This window comes from Haliaeetus albicilla, chromosome Z, assembly GCF_947461875.1.
Source record: "Haliaeetus albicilla chromosome Z, bHalAlb1.1, whole genome shotgun sequence".
Lineage (NCBI taxonomy): Eukaryota > Metazoa > Chordata > Aves > Accipitriformes > Accipitridae > Haliaeetus > Haliaeetus albicilla.
The window spans coordinates 53,146,161-53,170,475 of record NC_091516.1 but is presented as its reverse complement, the minus strand read 5'-3'; the positions used below and the strand labels follow the sequence as shown (position 1 = coordinate 53,170,475).

The window sequence follows — 24,315 nt, the reverse complement described above, 5'->3', positions numbered from 1 at the left end:
GTTTGGGTATTGCAAACTGACTTTTCAGCACTTGTTCGGCATAGTCTTAGTTAATATTTTCCCCAAAGAAATCCAGTTCTTGCAAGTACTTTTCCAGATTCTTAATGTGCCTTCAGTCTAAGCTTTAGGCAAATAATAAACTGATGTAAAACCGATTTGGAACATGCAGAAATCAATATGGTTCTTTGAATGAACACCACATAATAAGGTACATCTGGCTTGTGAATGTAAACTATAGCTAAACTGAATTTTTAAAGAGCAAACTCTGCTTAGGTTTAATATCCATTTAAATCCCTCTTTTAATCTCTTCTAATTAAATTTGAACTAAAAGGAGATTATTCGCATAGCTTGGTACTTTTTTAGTTTTGTTTGATTTGAAATTTTATCTAGATAAGATTGCATTTGATATGCAAGTGGTGTTTCAACTGTTTGCATGATTAATGGCTTTGGCGTCTAAAAGAAAAAGGGCATAGTTTGATTGTTTCGCATTAGCAAAACACTTGGATGGTTGGCTTGGGACTGGAACACAGCCCTTGCAAACTGAGACACGTGTTTTCCCATATGTACACTGCTTTTATATGAACGAACCCCTTCCTTTTTAAAGGTAATGCTCAATTTTCTGTTCTATCAGCATCACTGCCATACCTTTGAAAAAAGAGAAAAATGTATCTTCTTAGCCATACACTCCACTAACACTGTTTAAAACTAGTTCATGCACTTTGTTTTCAAGCTCTTTTTGGCTATGTGATATTAGATTTTCTGCTTTTAATTAAAATATCCCTTTTCAATTAAAATTGTTCCAGCACTGTGTTTTGATGCGTAAGTATCTGGCAATACCTCTTTTCTTATGTCTTGCTGAGAGCAGATCTGGTGTAAGTATCTCTTCTCATGGCCTGTGGTGATGCTGTCAGTCTCTGTGTAGCACATTGACTCCCCACTCATCTGGGGAATCTGTGATGCTTTATGTGATTTCTGTTTCTGATGCAGGGGCTTTTAATGTTTGTTTTTGACGTTCTGCCCCTCAGATTTCTTGCTAGACCTTTCTTTCATTTATGCAAAGGCTACAATGTCATATAATAACACAACCATTTTGTAAGAATTTTATCATAAACTGCGGCTGGGAAGCTTATTTTTCTGTGACAAAACTAGCTCAGATCTTCTGTACTCTTTACCAAACTGGATGATTGCACCTTCCTACCTCTGCTCACGAAGGTCTCTTCATTACTGTCTCGTTGTCTTCAATGGTGCCTTTTGCTTGGCATAGCTGTGTTGGCAGCATCAATCTCTGTGTGCTCCTTTTAAAGGAAAAATTAAAATCATGAGTGAAATTTTTGGTATCTGGAGAAACAGTGCTCTAAGCCTGTATCAGTCAGTACCTGTTGCAGTCCTTGGTGCAAGCCCCTGAAAAGACAGCTAACCTTGACTGTCTTTAACTTCCATCATGTCCTCTATGAAATCCTGAACATTTAGCATCCGTCATTGATTATCACCTATTTGTGGATAGCAACGAAGTCATTGAATGTTATTTGGCATGTTTGCTCTTGAGAAATTGTTCTGTACTTGCTCCTGCACTGAAACCTTATCTTCAGTAATTGGTAACTGCTGGATAAATAAACAAGCTCCTCTCAGTGCATGGTAGCTATGTGGCTACAATAAAACCATTGTTACTATTAGTGGTTTTGTACAACGTGATACCTACAGTCAAGGCAACAGAATTACATCAGAGTTCACATCTCAGAAGTCATGGAGTTGCGCTGTGTGTGGATTTGCAGAGTTGTTTTGAAAGACAAAAGGTAAGCCAGTGAAACCCATTCTGAGCTGAGAGCTGTTTTGTACCCAGCAGTGTGCTGTTCTGTGACAAATGATGCTCGTCCTGAGGCTGAAAGGTGGGTATCAGTCTAAGGCAGCATTCCAGTCCTGTGCTGAGGCTGTGCTGTGGCTGAAAGGTCTGACAATTAGTGGCAGATGCAGATAAAGCTTATCGAGAAAGCCATGTTTTGAGGCTAAGTGAAGATGTTTCCTCACCTCATACCCACAGAGCTTTTGAGTGAGGCAATGGCAGCTTAAAAACAACTGTTGTTGCTATTTGGAAACCAACAATCTCAGCACATTTGTAACAGGGACATGGGTTTGGAAGATGCACACTGCACAGTAATCTTGACAGTTTGCAAGGTTGTTACTATTATATTGTCTTCTTGGGCTGTCAGCACTGGAAATACATTGATTTGATTGTGGGTATTGCGCAGAGGGACATTGTAAACAGTAGAGATGAGAATAATGGGACTTTCAAATTTCATAGCAAAGTTATGTTCAATATTAAGCAGGTTCAACTTTGTGAAACCTGTTGTGCATATATTTTCCTACCCTCTCACTGTTTGTTTTCTGTCAGGGAGAGAAGAGCTGAGGCAAGGAGCCTCTGTAAGGCAAGTTTTACTTCATCCATGTGGAAACCAGGATCTGTCCCCTACGTGCCGCTTCTTCCTATCCCTACGTTAGTGGGCTCATTGTGAATCCCTTTGTCACCTTGTACTGCTGCTTATTCTGCCAGTTTGTTATCAGAAAGGAGGTCTTTAGACATACTTTTGTACAGCCTACTCTATGGTAAAGCCCTAGGTTTTGCTTACTTTCACCAAAGGCCACAGCAGTAGTGTGGTGTGGGTTCGTATCACACTAGATTTGCTATATATTGCTCTTGCCATTTGGAAATGAAAGAACGGACAGGCCTCAGTAAACCACTAGCAGGATGGAGAATGGATGCTGAACAGGAGCGTATAGAAACAGGCAAGGAGGACAGCACAGGGGAGAAGGGGGGTAATAGGATGAAGCTCTGGATGCCAAGCACAGTGCAGAAGGTGTTGAGGGTATCGCCTGATCCCTTGGGGCTGGACTTTTTATAATTCATTAACCACATGGTAGAAACATACACCAGAGTATCATTCATGGGTCTGCCCAATAGGTGGAGGTATTGTGAGGACTTCAGCAAGTGCCACAAGCATTACCATCTGAATTAGTATGAAGTCTGTTGTGTGAAAGGGAAGAAACAAGTTAAAAATAGGGAATAGCATGCAGTGATGATCAGGCCAAAACCAGGAGTACCCATATTTTTCAGATCTGGCTACAGACCAACCTGCCAATGTTTTAGTTTATTTTGTCTCTCTAGCTTTCAGTGGACTGATTTTTCCTAAGATGAAAACAGTACCTGGTACGTGGTTTATGCACATGAAGATAAATTGCTTAAAAATTCTGCACCATAGATAACTGAGATATTAGAATTTTGCTGTTATATGAAAACACCTTATGCTGTATGCTGAAAACTATTTTTGACATCAATCAAAAGTTAAGCACTGTCTAGATTATTTTGATACATCTGTGTTTTTTGGTAGAAGATAATAAAACAAATAGAAATTAGGAGAAAAGCCTGGCTACAGCAACAACAGAAGGGCTATTGTACCTAATCCTTTTAGTTACAGAACTGTATAAACAGTGCTATAAAAATCACACAGCTAATCAAAAGTCCTTTTTTTACTATAAAATAATATTAAACCCCAAATTAACAAAATTGCGTAAGAGTTGGGATTTATTTTTACTGCACTCACACTACATAGACAGTGCATATTGCACTATCTTTTGCAATAATAGAAGTAACAATTACAGATGGTGTTGCTCTACCTCTGGGTTAGGAAATAACTTCAAAAATAGCTTTTTGGTTTGCTAATTTGAATGTCTGTGTGTAACTGTTTAAGTGCATAACTGAAAGCTGAACAACTTGGATACAATGCAAGAAAACTGAAATTTTACTTTTTTCTATGACTCTGTACCCTTGTCTCCACACCTTTCCCTCCCTGTGCACCATTCATGCCCATGTGATGTCCATGTGCACCTTCGCACACACGTGATGTCTGTGTGTGGCAGCAGAAGGCACAAACTGCAGGTTGGGGCTGCACTGTGTGGCACTTGGGAGGATGCCTGGCAGGTGGACTTCTGCATCCTAGGAGATGGGCAGTGCTGGAGGAGGCAGCACCTCCTTGCTTTGTGCTGCAAGATCTTAGTGCTCTGTAGCTATGCCAAAGAGGACATCCACTAGTCTAAACTAATAGGGAAAGGCTGGAAAACAAAAATGTCACCTGTTTTATAAACCTGTTCATCTTGAAACTCAGTGCAGTTATGATCTGCCTGCCTGGAAAAAGGCTGTAGTGGTACTGGAAGAGATGCAGAAAAGGACTAATGCAGCAAGTCAAGGGCACACTTCTATGTTGTCTTTGACTGCTTACTCAATCAGTAATTCCTATAAAAGATCTTTCTGGTAAAACCTGCAAGTTAACAAGGCACCACTTGGAGAAGAAGTAGCTACGGTTAATTTCCTAATGTTATCTCAGTGTGGCTTCCAGCAGTTCGTCCTCTTTTTTCCATGCACTATTATCTTGTACCTTTATTCTGAGATACTGTATAAGCATCTTGTTGTCCTTCTACTGTATAAATATCTTGTTGCCCTTCTGATAGGGCAACATGTTTGGAGATTCCATAATGTGCGCAGACCAGACCTGCTGCACTTATTTCTGCTTGGGAGATCTTGGATTGAAGTATAACAATCTTACATCTTGTTCCCTTTCAGAACATTAGTTTGAGAAAAACTCAAATATTTGAGAATTGTTGAAATGCATTTACGGTGATGGGTGTACCACATCATTTCTCATTACGTTTTGCAAATGATAACGTATGAAGAAATAATACATGTGAGTGCTTCAGGACAGTATCCAATGTTCTCCCTGTCTTTTGTGAAAACTTCCATTATGTGCCTGTAATGCACACCCATTGAAGAATGTCAGAAGTTAAAAAATTCGTCAGCCCAAACCCCTTGTATCAGAAATAGGTACAACTTGTTGGGCTTACAGAAGAGAGATTGCATAAGCTTTCCTTATATTACTGCATGATTGCTAAATGGCAAAGTTTACATAATCCCTAGGTTTACATTTAAGTATGGTAACTTTGAGTTTACTCCATGAAACAGCTGGTTGAAAAGCTTTGTTTGTAGTAGTACTGTGGAAGCTAGTACTTTGTTTAACTATACAGTCTTACATGGGACAGTGTAGTGCAACACTTTTACTTTCGCATCGATCCACACAACATTCTGCAGCCTTGCTATTCATGGGAAAGAAAATCTCTACGGCATGGCTACTCGTGTAGCATGAAGAAACCATACCTGCAGTTATGTGTATTATGATCTTTCAAGGTACTTGCACCCCTCTTTGTTTTGTCTCACAGTTGGGAGTAGGGTGGGAAACCCAGATTTCCTCAGCTGTCATCAGAGTTCTGTCATGTGGCTTCAGATAACTCAGTGCAGTTACACTTACCAGCAAAAGACACGCAGTTGACTTAGAAACATAAAATGATTGGTGGCCATTGTCTGTGGCAAGGAGTTGAAGTTGGGCATGGACCTTATTTTTATTGTTTAAAGGTTTGCAATCCATCGAATGGGACTTTCTGGAAGACCAGAAGTTATCACCAGACAACTTTCGTTACGTTAACCAAACATGGAGATTTTTTTTTTTTAAAAAAAGCCATGAATATGTAATGTCTGAAATGTTACATTACCACTTCCTTCTCTAGAACTGTTCTAGGGCTGTGCAGGGTTGGGTTTCGGGGCTTTTTTTGTTTGGTTTTTTTTTTTCCAGTAGGAGCTCTATTCTTGCTTCCATGGCAGCTGCCTCCTCTTGAAAGCTTCTTTCTGATACTTTTCATGTAGTAGTGCTGTTTCCTTTTTTTTTTTGTGAACCAAAACATTACAGTCTTTTTTGACACTTCAGCATTGAGCTTCAGAATCTTCTTGGCAGTAATTTTAGCACCATTTTGGGCCTACAATGATTTTTATTATTTATTTTAAATATTTATAAAAGATGTAATAGGATTTGCCACCTGTGTATCTATTAAGAAAATGCTTCTGTAAACAGAGCTGTCTCAGTGTGCATTGAGACCCAAAACATGAGCAAGGTTTTGAGCTGGGCTGGGGATATGCTGACACAGCTACCCGTCCTTTCACAATGCCCTACATATTGCTGCAGTAAGCCAAGGCCTGACTATAGCCTGTTCTTTCTGTGGTAACCCTGCCTTGGTGTAAGCAGAAATGAGGACAATTTGCAAATGATGAGCTAAAAACCAAACCAAAACCAACTAAATTTTTTGTAAAGTAAAACCAGAAGCTTTTTGTTTGAGCAGAGAAGTGTATAAAGGACCATACTTCACTGTACCCCCTTGTCTTACCCACCGTCATGTCTTTTAGACTTTTAGCCACTGAAAGTTAGTATGTAAACCCATTTTTTTGTATGCCACAAAAAAGATCTAATTTTCCTCCGTGAATTCCGGCCTTGCCTCCAAGACAGCATCTTTCCAAATGTATGGTTGGTTTTAAGCCCTTCATTTTAGGAAGTTACTCTTCCCTAAGAGAATCTGCCCTATGAAATTTAGCTGTATCTACTGATTCTATTTTTAGAGGTTTTGTCATTCTTTCCTGCAGGTGAGGTAGTGTCATCCCTTACCTGGGTTCCAGTGTTTTCCACAAACTCTCTTTAATTTTTACCTGCCTTATTCCATTACTTTTACTGGCCTTCTAAGTAAAATTATTGGAGTTCATTGGGTGCATACTCTGAAGAAGGTGATAATGTCCTCATGATTGAATGCCATTACAAGTTGCTGCTTAGCCTAAGATCAGAAAATTACCTACCTAAACACTTCTCAGTCTGGTTGGGGTCTTTTCAGCCAGTACATGTGTTTTTAAGAAGCATGACAACCAAAACAAAACATAAACAGAAATTTATGGTGTCTGAATTGAGACACTGTATGCAGGAGCAACAGGGCTGAGTGAGGAGATGCAATCTTGACTCTGTAGGAAAGAAACAAACCAAAATCATTGGGTTTTTGTTATCTGTCCAGAGAGGTCTGATGTTTCTGAGAGATTTGAGAAATCTTAATTTGCAGAACTTGCTGACATTTAACCACAAGGCTCTTTATCTCTGTGTCCATCCGTCATCTAAAATAACAAAAGGCATCCATCTGTTGTGTAAATCTGTTCACACAGGGCTCTCGATACTGGATTATATTCTGGCTGTTTTACCCATCTACCAACACTCCCTTTGATTAAAGGACCCCAAAGGCTATTGCAGTTCCATTTTGACTAACACTCTTTCTTCCTGTTCCTCTTCTGTTCTGGGGCAGGGGGGGTGCTGAGTGGTTTCAATCTACTAAACAGTGATTACCCCAAACCAGTAATTTTGTAAAACTTTTTAATTTTTTTTTTTTAAACTTGAAAATATGGGTTCTTTAGCTGGTCCAGTGTTGTAAGTACTTTTTCTTCTGTGATTCCACTTAGGGCAATATTTGCTTTCATTCTCTATGCTTTGAAGGATGCAGCTGCTGTGTTTTCCACACCGCAGGAGATGATGAGGCCTGTAGAAGACAGCTAGCTTGTCGAGGAGTGTCCCTGTCAAGGGACCCATGGAGTTGGGCGTATTGCAAAATGAAAAATTGCCAGTGTCGCCAAAAGCCTTTAACTAAAATGACATTTGTCTTTTAAGCATGGGAGAAGTACATGGCAAAGGACAGTCCTTATAATGAATAAAATCACTCAAAATAGGACAAAAGTTGCTCACATTCTGAAGTGTTCTTTACCCCAGTCCCCAAAGGAACTTTGCCATGGCTGAAGAATTCATACCACCCTTCCTGACTCTGTACCTTTTACTTATGAGACCATCCTACCTACTTACAGTCTTCCCATAAGCTTTAATGAATACAGATGAATGTTACAATCTGAAATGCTTAATTTTTTTTTTTCCTATGTGCCCCAATTTTGTGTGGGTGACAGCTTTGGCTCTTTCTAACTTCATCTTGAAAAACACTTATTTCTACTTGACTCCAGTAACATGCTTGCTAACTGTTAATAGCTGTCAATAGTGTTACTTCCAGGAAGACCCTGACAACCCTTCAGGTGCACACATTTAACCCTGTGAGAGGGAGGTAGGTGGGAATTCGGTTGCATGTCGGAGCTGGCAGCCCCATCAGGACTTCTCCAGAGAGATCACGCCTCTCCTTTTGTCTGAGCAGTCACGTTTCCACTGAGGTTTTGTCCTGTTTGCTGTGCTAAAAATATATTAAATGAGTAAGTAGGAAAAGATGGTTCCTTTTGACAATGATTTTACTGGAGGCTGTGCCAATTGGAAAATAGGCTTCCAAGTAATTCCCCCTGATTTTGCTCCAAAGGCATGTGTGATGCATGGCGAGTTGGGGGATGGCTCAAAAGACCTCTGTTCTCTTGCTGTGCTGTACGTCGTGTAATAGTTAAAAATAATGATGTTCTCTAGAATGCAGCAGGGCCTGTAGCACAAAGAAATCAGTTTTTCCAAGAAGGAAAGGTGAATTACTCCTTTCAGGGTAGACAGCACCATGCACTGAGCGTGAGTGAAAGAAAAAATAATTAGTTTAAACTACCTGAAAGAAAGCTGTTGCTTCTCATCCTTTAAGCATGTATTTAGTCATCCTGTATTAGTCAGTGTAATTACGGGGACTACAGAACTAATTCCAGATAGTAACCAGTGTTGAAATGTACAATTTAGGATTAAAAAATAATTGATTTAAATTAGTTTTTCCTGCAAGTTAAGAGAGCCCCAATCTGATTGTCAGTTACCACAGTCAGACACTGCTCCGTGCTCAGGGCTTTTTTGGTCTCCCATGCTTGCTTTCTCATACCATGTTGGCAAGCTGCAACAAGTGAAAACTCCACCCTTCCTACAGACTGGGGAGAATAAAATGCCTAAACGGCGACTGCTGGCGAGTAAAATGAGGGTTTCTGTGAAGGTGCTGGTTTTCCAGACAGTCGCTGGTGTGCAGCTGAGAAAGGGGCGGGATCCCTTTCAAGTAGCTTAGTTGTGATTTGCTGAATTCATAGACTTTTCCCCTTAAAATCCCAACCCTCTCTCTCTTTTTTTTTTTCCTCTTTTTTTTTTTTTTTGAGAAGTTGACTTGCGCCTGCTTCTCAGTGTGCACGTCAGCTGTAATCTGGTCCCCAGTGCCTTGAGCTGACACCATGAGTTCGGAGGCTGACGAACCCAAGGAAGGTACGGTTTTTAATTCTTTTGGCAGGAGAGGGAAGGCGGAGGCTGCCGCTGCCAGTGCTGGTTTTGTGAGCGCAGGGGAGAGTTTCGGCTCGCTTTGGCTCTCGGGTGTTCAGAGGGGAGGGGAAAATGCCTTGGCAAAACCATCCCAAATCTTGCTGATGTCGCTGGATGTGAAATGACCGAAATGTTGGCACCCAGGGATATCTGTCTGTCTCTGCAATGGTAATTTACTCACAGGTGGAATACTGATAAGTGGAAGAAGGGGTGTTTCAAAACACTGGTAGCAGAATATCGAAAGAGGAAGATTTTTTTTTTTTTTTCTTATTTGGAAGCACTGTATTTTTCAGCAAAAGAGGAAGTTGCATGAGGGAGAAGTGAAAGGTCGTTATTTTGGGAATAAGCTTGATGCCGCTTACTTCCCTGTCCGAATGAGTGTGGTGGATGCACACGTGTGCGTGTGTTAAAGCTTAGAGGAGTGTGCCAAAGCTACAGGGTTTCATTTACTGCTTCTGGAGTGGAACGTGTGGAGGAGCTGGAAGTGCTCCAACAAAAATACAATTATTCCCTAGTGTTGATTGGGAGGGGGTGCGAGCCAGAGTAGGACAGTAGGGAGCAAGCGGGGGAGGAGGAGGGCAATTTCCTGAAAGTGCCTATATACAAAAGAGCATTTATACAGAAGAAGGAACAGGGCAGTGGTGGGGTTATATGCTGGATTTCTTAGAACAGAATTGATGTTTCGTGGTTCCAAATAGTCCACAGGGAGACTCAGACTTACAGAGGTCCAGTATGGCTCAGAAAAATTATTTTAAAAACCCAACAGATACGCAAGCAGTAAGGCAACCTAAGCATTTCGTATTTGGTGAAAACAAGAAATTTTAAGAAGATTTCAGATGGTTTTCCCCTCACACTCTGTACAGCTTCCCCTGCTTGAAGAATAACATTACCAGGGACCTCTATCTGCTTACTTGCATAAAAGAGTATTTTGTTGATTTGCAGAAAAGTCAGCTTGAACTAAATCAAACTTAATGCTAATAATGCTGGTAGAACCTGGTTAGTAATGAAGCACAATAGTCTGTGTTTTGATAAGAATTACAACAATGTCAGGGTTTTTTTATTTTTTTCTTCTCATCGAATGAGCAGATGACCTAAAAGGCAGCTTTTCTTTTTTTTTCCAAGAAGATTCTGTAAGACAGTTTTATTGAAAAGCAGAACTGAAAAAAAAATATATATTTCTCTATAGAAACTGTTTGAAAAAGATAATATGTGAATAAGAGTATGGCAATGTAAGCATTCTCAGTTTTAGGGCAGGAGAGATCAGCATGCATGCCATAGCATGAAAGATCCTCTGGTTTCATACAGGAAGTTCCAGATGATTTTACTAAGTTGGCCATAGTTGAAATGTAAATTTACTTCTTTAAAGAAACCTCTTACCTTCTTAGATGACTCAGATTCTTAAAGTCCTCTGAAAATATTTTTGCATCTCTGTGAATTTCTTTTGAAACAATTTGAGGTGCCAGGATCTTCATGCTGAAGAAGGCATTTGGAGCAGGTGGCTGAGACAGGAAAGAAAGGGTAGCTTTTTGCTTAGTTATTTTTAGCTGGGAAAATATTTGGGGTTTGCTGGCCTGTGATTTTAATAGGTTAGAATGGAAAATAAAACCAGTAGCCATTGTGGGAAGATAAGGTACAGATGTCACTGAGATTTTTCAGTCAGTCTGTAAATTTATTCCTGGTAATACACTCCCATCTGTAAAGCAATAATTTAGAAGATGCATGAGAAAAGAGGAATGAGTGTGTATGTGAATGAAGACTGGGATTAACAGGTGAATATGTGGAACTGCAGCTTTTACACTATTTTGCCTGGTCTGATTGAACATGGCATGAAAGATCACCAATCGAAATACTGAAAACCACAATCAAATACCTGTGGATTTGTAGTCGTCCAGTGTGTGTGGCATAAAAGAGGCAGTCTTTCAACTAACTGTCTCTATTTCATCAAGAAACTGCTTTTTGCATAAAGAAAATCAACGCTTCACAAATCCAAACTGAATTTAGGGCTCAGGCTTTTGACACTGAGCATATGTAATCTTTTAAGTGATTTACCAAAGTGGGGGTGGTTGATTTTTCTTTTAGGTGCAAGACTGAACGTCACTCTAAAAGAGGAATTCTGATTTACCCCAAATTTAGGAGGTCCAGCCAGAGAATTAGTGGGTAAAAGTCTGTGACTGATTATGGAAAGGGTAGAGGGTACACTTGGACAGTTTTAGAATAGTTATTTTACCAGATTCTGTAAATTTCAAGGCCAAAGCTGGCAATGAAAGCATAGTGGTTGAACTGCTACATGCTAAAAAGTGAAAGGAGGAGAAAGCTACAGGAAAATATTGTTTTAATGCTGTTTGTAAGCAAAGGCAGAATTTTTCTATTTTTCTTAAAGCAGAGATGCTCAGGTAGCCAGGGAAGGATCACTGGCCTGGAGCTAGCGAAGGGATATATAAGGAGCTGTGAAATTCAGTTGCAACTTCCAGGTGTGACTCTTGTGTGTTGGAAGATCAGCCTGAATGAAGAGGAGGGTTGAGCGCATAGTAATAGCATCGAACATCATGTGTGTTCTGACAATGATCTGATGCTGAAGTGAGCAATACTTCACTTCCAGCTACTTTATACAACTGAATTGCAGTATTTGGAGAACATTGGGATTTCTATAAAAGTAGATATAATGGGTTAATATGGATTTTTTTTTTTAAATCTGCATAACAAGATCAAAGACCATAGCTTTTACTACAGTAAAAATGAACTATACCCATTGTTACAGTGAAACCCAAAATCAAGGTCAATTTTGAATGGCGAACTCCTGAAGATTTTCCTTTTTTTTTATAATTAATAGAATAAAGGTAGAGTCTTTGACCTCAAGTCAAATCTTAATTTTTTTAGCAGGAACTGGGAGTAAAAAGGCATTCCTAGAAGACAATCATTTCTTCACTGTATTTTGTACTAATTGCTGGATATGGGGCATGCAGCAGCGTATCTAGGCTTTTCAGCCTCTGCCTTTGATCTCTGCATGGTCCGTATTAGAATGGTAACATGAAACAGTTGGGGTTTTTTTCTCCCATCATGCTTCTTAGTAACATTAGAACAATCTTTGTATTCATCTGTATACCACAGTGCTGTGGTAAATATGTGTTTGTGTGTGTGTATGGCATCAATCTGTATTGCATTTACAGATTCCAACAACTGTCACGATATAAATAACCCTGGCACGTTTTCTTGTAGTTACTTTTGCCCTGGATGAAACAAAGAGCATGGTAAAGTCAAGAAGATGACTATAGCATTTAACTCCATGGCATAATTTCAATCTGGTGTTGCATGGTGGCATGTCATGTACCAAGGAAGGTACCAAGTGGTTTCAGGCTGTTATTTGACTTAATTCCTTTCTGAGATCTGAAGGAATGTTCTTAATGCTGTCATATTAAAAATATGTATCATGAACATACCTTTTTAAATACATGTCAATACTGGTTAAAATTATTGTGGTGTTAATGGATTCCTTACATAGTATTTCTTCAGTAGAAGGAAATAGTAATTTATATAAAGCTTCAGAAAACTACAGCTTCATTCTACAGGTTTTATGTTGTATATTTAGAAAACAACAGGAGATAAATCTAATGTCTCAAAGGAAAAGTAAAATAATAACATATCAGAGTGAATGTAGTATATAGCCTATGAAACAGTGGATATTGGTTTACAAACTTGGAAGTAGTGAGAGCCTGCATTGCCCCGTTATCATACTTGAAGTACCACATTTCATGGGGGAGAGAGATCTCTGCATTCCTACAAGTGCTCAGAGCTTTTTTAGATACAATTAGCATTTTTTAATCTAAATGAGATTACTGAGAAATGAGCTCACCTGTTTTGTTCCTTCTAGAGCTCAGAACAGAGGCAGACGGGTTTTAAAATCACAGAGCACTCACTGTTTTGAGAAGTCAGTACTCCCTCCTGTAAGTAGTCATGGATTTGTTTTGACGTTTTGCAGTCACCTTTCATTGTGTGAAAGTTTTCCAGGGTAGAACTGTGTTCATTTAGATAACAAAAAGTCTGCTCCTGTGCTCCTACAGGCCACTCATTCCTTCCAAAACAGCGATGGGAGTCTGTAATGTAAGATTCTCCATCCCACTGTCTCCAAAACTACATTTGTTAGAACCTTTTATGCTTTTATAACAGAGAATGAGGAGATCCAAACTGCAAGTAGAGCGTTATCCAGATAATCAGTGCTCACCTCCACTTATTAGACCCACCTTCTGCTCTCACCCCGAAGACTAAAAAATGTGGGCTTCCTTTGTTTCACCTTGCTCTTTGCTTACCCTCCCTTGTCAAAACAACAATCTCAATAAAACATTAAGGCCAGTGAAACAGGGGCCTTTTGTTGAGAGTAGTCTGAAAAGTCAGGAGCAGGAAGAATGTGGCCCCAATGGATGCGTCTGAGATCTAGATTAGTCAATTTGAGGATTTTTTTTATTCCACAGATAACTTACCTACTGCTGATAAAAAGAATTAGAAGATCACTAAGGTCATACATATCATGTACGCAGCTCTATATATCAGAGCAATGCTTAAGTTTGACATTTTGTGTAATCCCTTCTATAGATTATTAGAATTCAAGATTAATAGAAGATAAAAGCAAAATATATCACTTTAGTACAGGAAAGAAGGAAAAAAGGAAGTAAGCTTATGAGAAATTAGCAAGAATTATTACTAACCGGACACTGTAATACTATATCACATATGCATGGGGAAGGCATTGCAAGAGGTGCAAATAGTGGGGGTGGAAGGAAAAGCAACATGCTAACACCTTAATGAAGAAGGAGCAATGGGAAATTTGGAGGAAACAAGACCACGGTACACCGGCAAGTCAGAACTGCTAGATTTTTTTAATGTAGTTTGGAGGATTGTGCATTTAATGCAACAAGATACACGAAACTGATAAAGGGCCTTGAGGACAGGAATACAACTGCTGTGGTTTGTAGTACAGCTGCTGCAGCTCCATCTAGATGTGGGCACTTGAATCTCTCTGTAAGAGCATTGACTTAAGGCTATTAAACTCTAAGACTCTGGAAGCAGCTCTGCATCTCTCCCCTTAAAAATCAAAAGAATGGTTGGTTTTAATTTCCCGGCCAAATCAGGGTAACCTTTACAATAATCTGTGAATAAATTAGGTGCCCCCTCTCATTGCTTCATCTACAGGCTCAGAATTGAATGGGTTGAACTGGTGTTTTTTGTTGTATACCATGTTTGGAAGTCCCTATGGAGTAGTTGTGTTCTGCAGAACGCTTCATACCCCATGTATTTAGCAATCTTTTCCTTGTACAGTTGGAGCAGATGAGGAAGCTAGGTGGTAATTTGAGCAGAGGCCAAGGGATAAGCACTAGCTGTAGCTGCTAGGTTACTTAAGAGAATCACTGAAACTCTTAACAGGTTAATCATTTAGCTGCAATTGTTGGGTTGAATGCTAGATTGCTTTCAGAAAATTCCATTAATATAATTATACTTATGCAATCAAATCTTTTAATCCATAGCAAACTGCAAGACTCACGTGTTCAATTTCAAATAAGATACAGTCCCTTGAGCTATCTGGTTGATGGAGAGAATCATAGATTAGCTGAGGCTGTAGGGAGGTCATCAGGCACAATCTTCCACTTGAGGCAGAGCCAGCTTTAAAGTTGGATCCAGATCCGAAGTTGGATGAGGTTACTTGGCTTTTTCCACTCAAGCTGTAGTGTCTTCAAGAGGACTTAGTTTCCCTGTCTTTCTTCCATTTACCTGTTGTTGACTCCATTTGCTAAGTCATAGTACTTAGACCATCAGGTTATTTTCTTTGGGAATTTGTAAACTATGCGCTGTCATAAATGAGACAGAGGTTAGAGATCAGGGAGCAAAGGTCAGTGAATCTCTGGAGAATCAAAAGAAGTATCTGGGTAAGGGAAGGGCCTTGCACCTACACTTGGGAAGGCTGTGTTCCATATTAGTATTATTTCCAAGTATAGAAACAGGCTAAATGAATGGCCTCTGAGAATAATGAGTATATTGTAATACATGTGCCAGGGATAACACAAGGAAAATGTAACAATCGAATACTAATTGTAATTTGTAATTTTTATTCAGTCATCCCTGTCATCAGTAATGATTTATCATTTGGTCAAATCTTCTGTTAAATATGACAGTTTTATAAGGGTTCTTTAAATACTGCTTTCTGAGAAGCAAATTGCTTCCCCTCCCCCCTCTCTCCTCAGGCATGTAGAGTCTCTATAAACACATTTGGGTAATATATAGTTTTAATTTGCTTTATTTTGCAGGTGTTTATTTCAACCTTCTGGACTGATTTTTTTTGTTACAATTAAATTACAGAATTTGATAAGAGGAGAGCATTTCATAAAGACATGTGAAAGAGCTACTGATTTTTATGCTACTTTATGAAACAACTTCTGTTTTTCTTTTTCCGTACATCACACTCCATAGAAGAAGTAGTGGGCTAAAAATAATTTCACCTATTTCATTATGTCTTTAAAGCTAAAATGTGGTTTTTTTCATGTTTAAGGATTAATTTTTCATGTTTGCTTATTGGGTAGATAACTTCATAGATCCAGTAGTATCCCATAGTAGTAGTACTGTTAGTAACAGTTGCTGTACGTGACTTTGTAGAAATTTGAGTGCCTAGACTGACTGTTTCTACATTAATCAATAGCACCAATCTGAATGTTAGTCTTCTACATATTGACATTAACTTTTTTTTTGTACTGTGGGAAATCTGGAAGTCACAGATTTTCATGTTTTCTCTGTCTGAATCAGTAGCTTTGCCGAGTTACCTGTGTTTTTTAATGGTAGGTGTACACTTTTTCTTTTGTGTATGCACCTCCATCATGACTACTGAACAGGGTACTGTGGGATTAGTGACTGCCAGCAGCTTGGTTCTTTTAACCATAATGTCACCAAAAGCACAAGCCTGAAATCTGCTGTCAGTTGGGTAGAGTCTTGTTTTGAGCGAGGAGGAGAGACACTGGGAAACCTGACCTTTGAGATTTTCATTCTGTATTCATCCTTTTGGGATGTTTTCTGATACATTTCGTTTTTCTTCATAGGATTCCCTGCCTGGGTTGGGGTGTGGCTTTCAGTTTCATTAGTTGATTCCCTGTCACAATCTGTTTTGTGGTTGATTTATAGTGCTTGACTGGCTAGCAATGAGAAATGGAGAGCCTGTGCCTCTGCATGGCATGGTAGATTTGGTCTGGGAAACTTGGGATCCAAAATCTTCACCACAGATCTCTTTCAGCAGAAGCAATGTAGAGGACTGAATACACACTATATAAACTAATTTATTTTTCCCTACCTTTTGCTGAATTCGGTATCGTTATTTATAACTATACAGATTAGCAATGAAAGATCAAAGAGTCTGTTTTGCATAGTAATAGGGGAAACCTACATTTCAGTTTGACTTACAATATACAAATGTTGGGGTGTCTGCAGAGAGTCCTGTTCCTGCTGGCAGTTTACAGTAATGAGAATAAATTGCAGTAAAGTGGGAGTTAGTGTTTCATTTATTTCAGAGTGTTTATCCATGAAAGGTTTGTAATTTGAAATCCAGGGACATACTCTGAGATGTGTTTTATGTATCTATGAAGGGCAGTGCTTGCGGGTTTCTCTAAGGCATTGGTAGCTGACCTGTGATTTCAGTGGACCTCTAAGAATGTGATACCCTCAAGTTGTGATCCCAAAATGTTTACATTTCATTTCATATAGGAATTAATAAAGCACTGAATCAGTGCATGCACAGACAAGCTTGCACTTAATTAACTTCATTGAGGTGTGGAGGAAACTTTGACTTTGAAAAATGCAGAAATTCCATTGTTTCAAAACTTAAAAGCATTCATAAGATTTGTTTTTGCTTTTACTATGTCTGCTTCACCAAACTGTTCTACAAAGATAGGTTTTTTTACAGGAGGAAGAAAATTTTGGTTTAATATTAACAAAAGCAAGTAAATGATACTGGTGAATATTTCAGCTACTGATTCCAACGGCTATTTTTTCCTACTTGCAAAAGAGAAAATGAATTAATGTTTCTGTTCACTTAAAAACATTTATGTTAAAAATGTTCACTGAGAAATAGTGACTTGGACTTTACTTCAGAAACTAACAAAGAACTTGAAACAATGAATCGTGAATTTGAGCAGCTGTGAACAGAAATAGTGGATACTTCAGGAAGAGGTAAGAATAAAGTTCAGCTCTGGTGTCTACATCTGTGATAAAATGTCTTCACCAAGCTCACAGCCTTGTCCTGAATGCTGGAGATTAGAGATTTAGAAGTCTGTGACGCAAGACATCACTGTCCTGAATGTGTGTTTAAACTAACCCTTCTTTGCAACAAGCAGTTGGTATTCTAATCAGTTGAAAGAGATGTAAATTATGGTGGATTTAGATGTTGATCAGTTTGTTGTGGCTTGTTATGTAATACCATGCAGTATGGGAGGAGAGGATAGCAGTATCACAGTGAGGGGAAGAGAAACTGTTGATGTTTTTATTTCAGTGCAAAAATGTAATCCAACTAATTTGAAATTTAGATTGATGGTGTTTATTTTGACCACTTCAGGCCTTTCCTTCTCTGGGTTGAAATTTGCATTCCTTCCTTCTTACTTTTTGGGTAATAATCCTGAAAATCTCAAGCTACAACAACCTTTCCTGGTGGTGGATAGCCCTTCATAGCTGATCATTGCTGTTCGTTGCCTACTTAAAAATACCATTTGATGGCAGTGCAAAGTAAAGAAGCTGAACACTTAAATTCTACAGTAGTTAACAGCTGTAAAAAACAGTGCACTCCATTCCCTATGCCTTGCTCCAAGGAGTGAAATACAAAACAGATGCAGGTTTTACAGAATCACAGGACAGTTGAGGCTGAAAGGGATCTCTGGAGACTGTCTAGTTTTAGTCAGTAAATATATTTGCAACATTTAAAAATAAATAGGATTGCTGGTGCTTTACTAGGTATCAAAGTTCTGTATCCGAATAATACTTTTCCTGACAGAAAAGAAAATTACACTGTCACACACATGATGTTTAACCAGAAGATTTAATTTTACAGAAGAACAAGTTGCTAACAGTATTAAAGACACAATTTTTCTCTTATGCTTTATCCTTTACTAGGATTTAATGACATTAATGAAAGCAAAACCAAACTCTTAAGATTTGTGGGGAGGTGGACCTGTGACCTGTGTTTTGACAGTCACAATTTAAGCTTGAGAGTTTAAGTGTTGTTAAGTCAAAGATTTTAAAGGTGTGTTTTGCTTTTTTTTTCCCCAGTAAGTGTTTATGTATAGAAATACTTTGCATACTTTTTCAGCTGTATTGAGCATTGGTTTTTAATTGGAGATGCCAGGAATAAAGCAAACCAAGTGGAAACAGAAGTCAAAGCAAAACCTCCAAAAGGTAGACGGTGCGTTTGTGTCTTGGGGAGCCTGTTCTGAACTAACAGTGAGGGAGTAAGGGAATGAAGAAGAGAAAATATTCTCAACCATTGGTTTCATGGCTGGAAGTTTAGATGAAAGTCCTGGTAGTTGCAGTCTGGATACAGAGGGAACAGGCTGTGGCTACTAAATATTGGGAGAAAAAATTAAAACTGAGGTGTTGGTTTATTTGCTTCTTGTGGAAAAGGAAAGTAAGGGAAATGTGTGTTAGCAGGGACAATGGAAAAAGACCACTACGGCCACCAAGTGTAGTACTCCATAATCGCAGGTACCATGAATGATTTGTGTGGAAGAGTAGACAAAGCATATATTCTATGTACAGCCTTTCATTTAATGCCAGAAAACTTATCCTTTATGCTATAAAACAGGAAAACAGGTAGTGAAAAATTAAAAACTGCAAAAGAGATGAAGTGTGTCACTAGTGTCCCAGGCCTAATGAACAGCCAGGATCTGATAAGTAAAATTTTTAGATGCCATATATTCCTGTGTTTTATAATCTGCATTTCAATGTTGATATTGAAAAAGAATATACTAACCAGATGCCTGAGAATTGAGTGTCCTGGGAATCACTACTGTTTTTTTCTGTGTCTGGCCTGTAGCTGTGGCAATCTTCAGTTCTTCAGAAGTTTCTTTGGAAAGGAGAAAACAGCTATCAAATTATGTGAGTGGGGGGCAGGTGTAATTTAATTTCTCCGGGCAACCAGTGGAAAATACAGGGGTAATACCTAACGATTCCTGTTCTGTCTGCAAAGAACAGACAGGGTGGCATACAGATCAACATTGAGAAGAACAGAGAATGAGAACTGGAAAGACATTATTAGCTACTTTCAAAGCTATTGTAAGATCACTCACAAACCTTTCTGTCATTTGAACTCTCTGAAGCATCTGCTGTGGCTTTCTTTGCATGCCATTCAAAATATGTGCCCCTTGCATTTTGACAGCCAGGTTGCTACTTTGTCCTTATGGTTGAGTTCCCTGCCTCTTGTGCCAGGTTGCCATCTTGTCTTGACCTTCCAGTTCATTGTATTTTTGCCACAGGTATCTTAAACTTCTTCTTAACCCCCGCCCCACACCCCGGCCCCAGTAAAATTTAAGACTCTCCAATGGATTCAGAGTTCTCCAGGGATACTGGTCTCAGTGTTTTTCCTTCTGCATTCAAGCCAGAAGCTCTTCTGTTATACTCTAGGTCCTGTGACTACGGCTAATGTTTTCTTGTGGGAAGACAATCCTTTTGCCCGGATGGTTGTAAGACCAATTAGATACCTCTTTTTACACTTTAACTTTTGGTAAAACATTCAATTGTAACAGCCAGATTATTTTACTGGAAGTGCCACCTGGGTTAGGGAGCTTGGCACTTTGCCTTGCTGCAGTTTGGTACCTGTTTCTAAGGCTGGACAAAAAAATACAGTACCTGCATGGCATTTGCTTGATCAAAGGGAGTGACCTAAGATACACTTTATTTCCTGTGAAACAATTTGTGCAGTATTACTGTTGAGTGTGCATGGACACCTGGTAGATAGAGAGGAACTTGATGTAGGCCTGAAATGGCCAACAGCTGAAATATACAGGCTGCGTATTTAATACCACAACACCTGTTGTTACATTCCAGCAAGGAAAACAAATGGTGGCAAAGGAGTGAAATACCAGATTAAGTTCATGACCCTACTCTGTGCAACTGTCATTTTCTCTGTTTAATATCCAACTTATTTTAAAATATGCTTCTCTAAGAGCAGTCATCAGAAGTTAATCTGAATTTTTTTTCCTTATTAAAGCTGCACTGTTAATTAAAATACACACAGAGGCTCTAGGAAAAAGGGCTTTTAAAAAGGCTTTTTAAACTCCTAAATCAGCTACAGTATACGTATCATGTGATGCACAGGGTGGCTGTGGGAAGCACAGGCACGTAAAACCAGAATAACTTGTTGGCACAGACTGCTCTCATGGGACTGCAAAACTCTGCACATACATTCTTGTTGGAAATAGCATCTTTCCTTGCCACGCTACCCAGTCTTAACTTCCAGGTACTTTTTTTGGCAATTCTTCTCACCTCTTGATCAAAAAAGTGTTTTGTTTTCTGTTTTTTTCGTGGTTTGTTTTTGGGTTTGCAGCTAGAATGTGGGTTGTCTTTTGCTGTTGGTCAAATTTTGGACATATTAATACACTAAGGCTAGAATTAAATAGAAAAATCAGGAAGCATATAACAATATTGTATGTGTTCTGCAAATCTATTGACAATGACTTCTTTGGCACTTTATTGAGTAAAAGAACGTGTTCTCAAGGGTGTTTTTCTAGCTTTTCTCTTTCCTGTGTTGCTGCTGCTGAAGGTATGCTTACTTTCAGCATGAGTATGCAGGTTAGACATACTGTATATTTCAAAAAATGCTTCATTAGCCAGATTTTTTTTTCAAAATTGCTTGATTAACTCTTGCTTCAGAATGACTTGCAGCTGCAGAGCTGACTTCCAAATCCAGTAAGCCTGCTCATGCAGTGTTTGCCATGCATTAGGCTTAGCTTCAGCTGGGGTATTTTTTCTTTTAAAGATCTTCCAGTGTGAATGTTAAAATTAGTACACATTGCTTGACTAACTAACATTCTCATAGTATGCTCAGTTGATAAAAGTTATGGTGAGTGAGAATTTAGTACAATTTACTGTACCTGTTAAGAGAACTGTAGGCAAAAGTTACTTACCTTTATGAACGAATGCTTTGTATGCATTGAAAATTTTAATTTAAACTGTTTTGTAGTTAAAATTGCTATTCATATATAAATCTCCCTGTTTAAAAACAAAGTGCCAGATAAAATATTTGCTTTTCAAATAAGGACCTTGTGTACCTGAATCAAAAAAGTACAGATATATGGAAGGAATACGAACTGTATAGGGCCCTTGTTTTGTCTGGGTTTTCTTTTCTCCTTCTGCACTTAGCTGTTTGCCCTCTGGGTTTTCCACTGCCTGATGGTGCTTGCCCAAGCTATCTGCCCTGTTGCAGTCCTTTTCTCATAAACTCTGTGGCTGCCCTGGCGTCTTCTCACCCCTGCCATCAGCCAGCTTAGAAGTTGCAGTCCCAGTGTCTGAGGTTGAAGAGTGAAAGCTGTCAGAGCACTGTCTGGTACAAGCATGCTGGTCTTGCATGTCTGGTACAAGCTTCAGTTTTCATCAGCTTTTGAAAAGCCAACACGTGAACAAACACTTGCAAACACAGAGACAGGCCAATATCCTGAAGTGACCATCTGGGGACTGCTGGATTTTTGGAAGGATTTGTACATTGCAAGGACTTTATCAGTGCTCTTAAAAAGTTTGTTACACACCTTTCACCCAGGAAACTTTGAAGCACTTAGATAAGAATCAAAATACTGACGCTTCTGTTTTAAAAAAAAAATAAAAATAAAAAAAAATCACACCACCAAAAAATGTTCTTTGAAACCATGACTCACTTGCTCTGATGGTTATTAAGAAGCTATAAATCATGGTGGCTGCTAGAAAAATCAGCTTACCTTATTCATATCTGAAGAATTCATAGTCTGTGTCCTACCACTCATTTTTTAATCTTATCGTCACATAATAAGTACATTGTGAAAATTATTACAGCCCTGGTAACAGGTTTATGACTCTATTTCTGGCTGTTCTGTACTTCAGGACTTGTTCGTTCACTGATGCTAGCTCTTGCCGTTTATCACCATTGGAGCTTTACCTTACTGAAGTCATGTGTTTATACATGAAGTCATATGTTTATACGCCTCAGTGTATTTATTTTTTTTTAATGTTTCTGGCCTTTATCATTCCTGAAAACAAGGGTAGCCCTGTAAAGACCCAAAAAGCAGAAGGCACAAGAAAAAGTAAAAATTCAGTAATTTTTTTATCCCTTGATATCTAGGCGATCTCATGATTTTGGAGGTGCATGACTCATGGTCACATACACTTGGAGAGTGTAGTGCTGTCAATCCTGCTTGATTTCATTTTGCCTCCCTCCAGGGAAATGGTGCTCTTTCACTCTGGGAGTCTGACTGAACATGTAATTCATACGGCATGCATGGGCTTTTAGCTGTAGCTCTCGCCCACAGTCTGTAGAGAGGCAAACACACTCGTCCACACAGGATGCCTGGCAGGAAATCGGTTGCCACATTTCTCAAAGCTATGTGATACAGTCTTTGAAATGCTGCCTGAAGCACGCAGTCCATACTGTCTCTTGCCTCCTAATCCTGTGTAAGTGTTCTTCGTGCCTTGCCCCAAACCCCCTGTTATTTTTAGACCTTGCACTCACCAGGTACTAGCGCAGTACATGGTATGCCAATCACTAAAATGAGAACTGGGTCTCACACAGCAGCGTTGTTATTAATGGCTTCACAGTCACATTTTCTCTTATGCTGGGACTGTTGTATCAACATACTGAGTACATACACTAGAAATGCAACTCACGTCAGCATGCTCAACTCTTGACTTGCTCATGGAATTTAACATGGTTCACTGGAAGTTTTTACTGGATGCTTTTTTTATGGTCCTTCTTTATTACAACAAGCTTAAAAATACTCAGGGACTCAAGTATTCATTGTCAATGTACATGAGATTGAATACACTCAACATTCAATGGTAGGTTCAATATCACTTATCTTGTGGAAAAAACATTCTGCCTTGATTTAAGGCAGTGAAATCATTTGATTCAACTTTTTTTTTTTTTTTCCAAATACTACATTGGAGTTTTTGGCGGGGGTAAAGGGGGTGGTGTTTTGGGGTTTTTTGTGTGGGTTTTTTTTTTTAGTTTAAATAGAGTTGAGAAATAGGGTGTTTGGTAATAGACATTTGCCACAGTACAGAGGGAGGTGTACTAGCTTCCACGTCAGGGAAAAGTCAGCATCACAGCCATAAGTAGTAGCTTGCTTGTACTTTTTTACCAGTCTCCTAAGACCTTATTAACCCACAGTTCTAAATTTTCACTGCAAATTTATAATTCCACCACAGTTTTAAGGAAAACATGTATAAGGTAAAATATTTTGGGTAAAATACATCCAGAATGCTACATGTCCAATATTTATTGACTTTGACACACAAAGTACTAATGTTAAACAATATACTGTTGGTTGCAAAAATTAAGAAGTTTCATAATTAATAAGCTCCCAGCTTTCACAGGAGGCAGTCTCTAGCAACGTGTTTGCTCCTCTAAATCATAAATAAGAAGACTTTGCAGATGTCCCCATTAATCCCTAAGATCCTCTGAATTTCAAAGCAATGGAGGCAGGATTTCCTCTCAGAGCCTTTCCCTTTGGACTGCTCTCGTCTGTGGAGGTGTGGCTCTACTGAATATAATCATGTTTATTTGTATAGATTGTACAGAAAATGACATTCCACTGATTTCACAGGGGTATTTTTTGATGATACGCTTTTCAAAAGTGACGTGTAAAACTGCACAGGAAAGAAATAGGAGCTATAAAGAGCAGTCATGAGGAAAAACTGTGAGATGCTTAAAATTAGTGGGATTACATGCCCAAATTCTGGGTGTGCTGCAAGCCACCAGAGAAATGGCACTGTTTCAGTTTAAAGTGCAAGGATGGGACCTGTCAATACAATAGGTGTGGTCAGAGATTTATATATCCTGGCCAGCTACTGTAATCACTCTTAAAATGTGACTACATACAATCAGCCCTGACAAAATGAGGCTGCCTTAAGTAGTTGTGTAAAGGTGGATTTACAGGCTTATTTTTAGGTACTCGCA

General features: G+C 39.0%; 1 protein-coding gene across 4 annotated transcripts in view; it reads left to right on the top strand.

Moving 5' to 3' along the window:
- TNFAIP8 (TNF alpha induced protein 8) overlaps positions 1 to 24,315 on the top strand; it is a 61,984-nt gene that overhangs the window by 32,581 nt on the left and 5,088 nt on the right. The window contains exons 1-2 of one of the 4 annotated variants that reach the window (XM_069777703.1): positions 9,012 to 9,104; positions 13,027 to 13,099. The exons of 1 other annotated variant lie outside the window; for it this stretch is intronic. Coding sequence is in view for 1 of the 3 variants with exons in the window: in XM_009916032.2 (XP_009914334.2) it covers positions 9,074 to 9,104 (31 nt within the window). In the remaining 2 variants the exon portion in view is untranslated. Of the gene's footprint in view, positions 1 to 9,004; positions 9,105 to 13,026; positions 13,100 to 20,541; positions 20,632 to 24,315 lie in introns of those variants that run through there. 2 more of the 4 variants (XM_009916032.2, XM_069777704.1) reach the window with 2 other exon arrangements.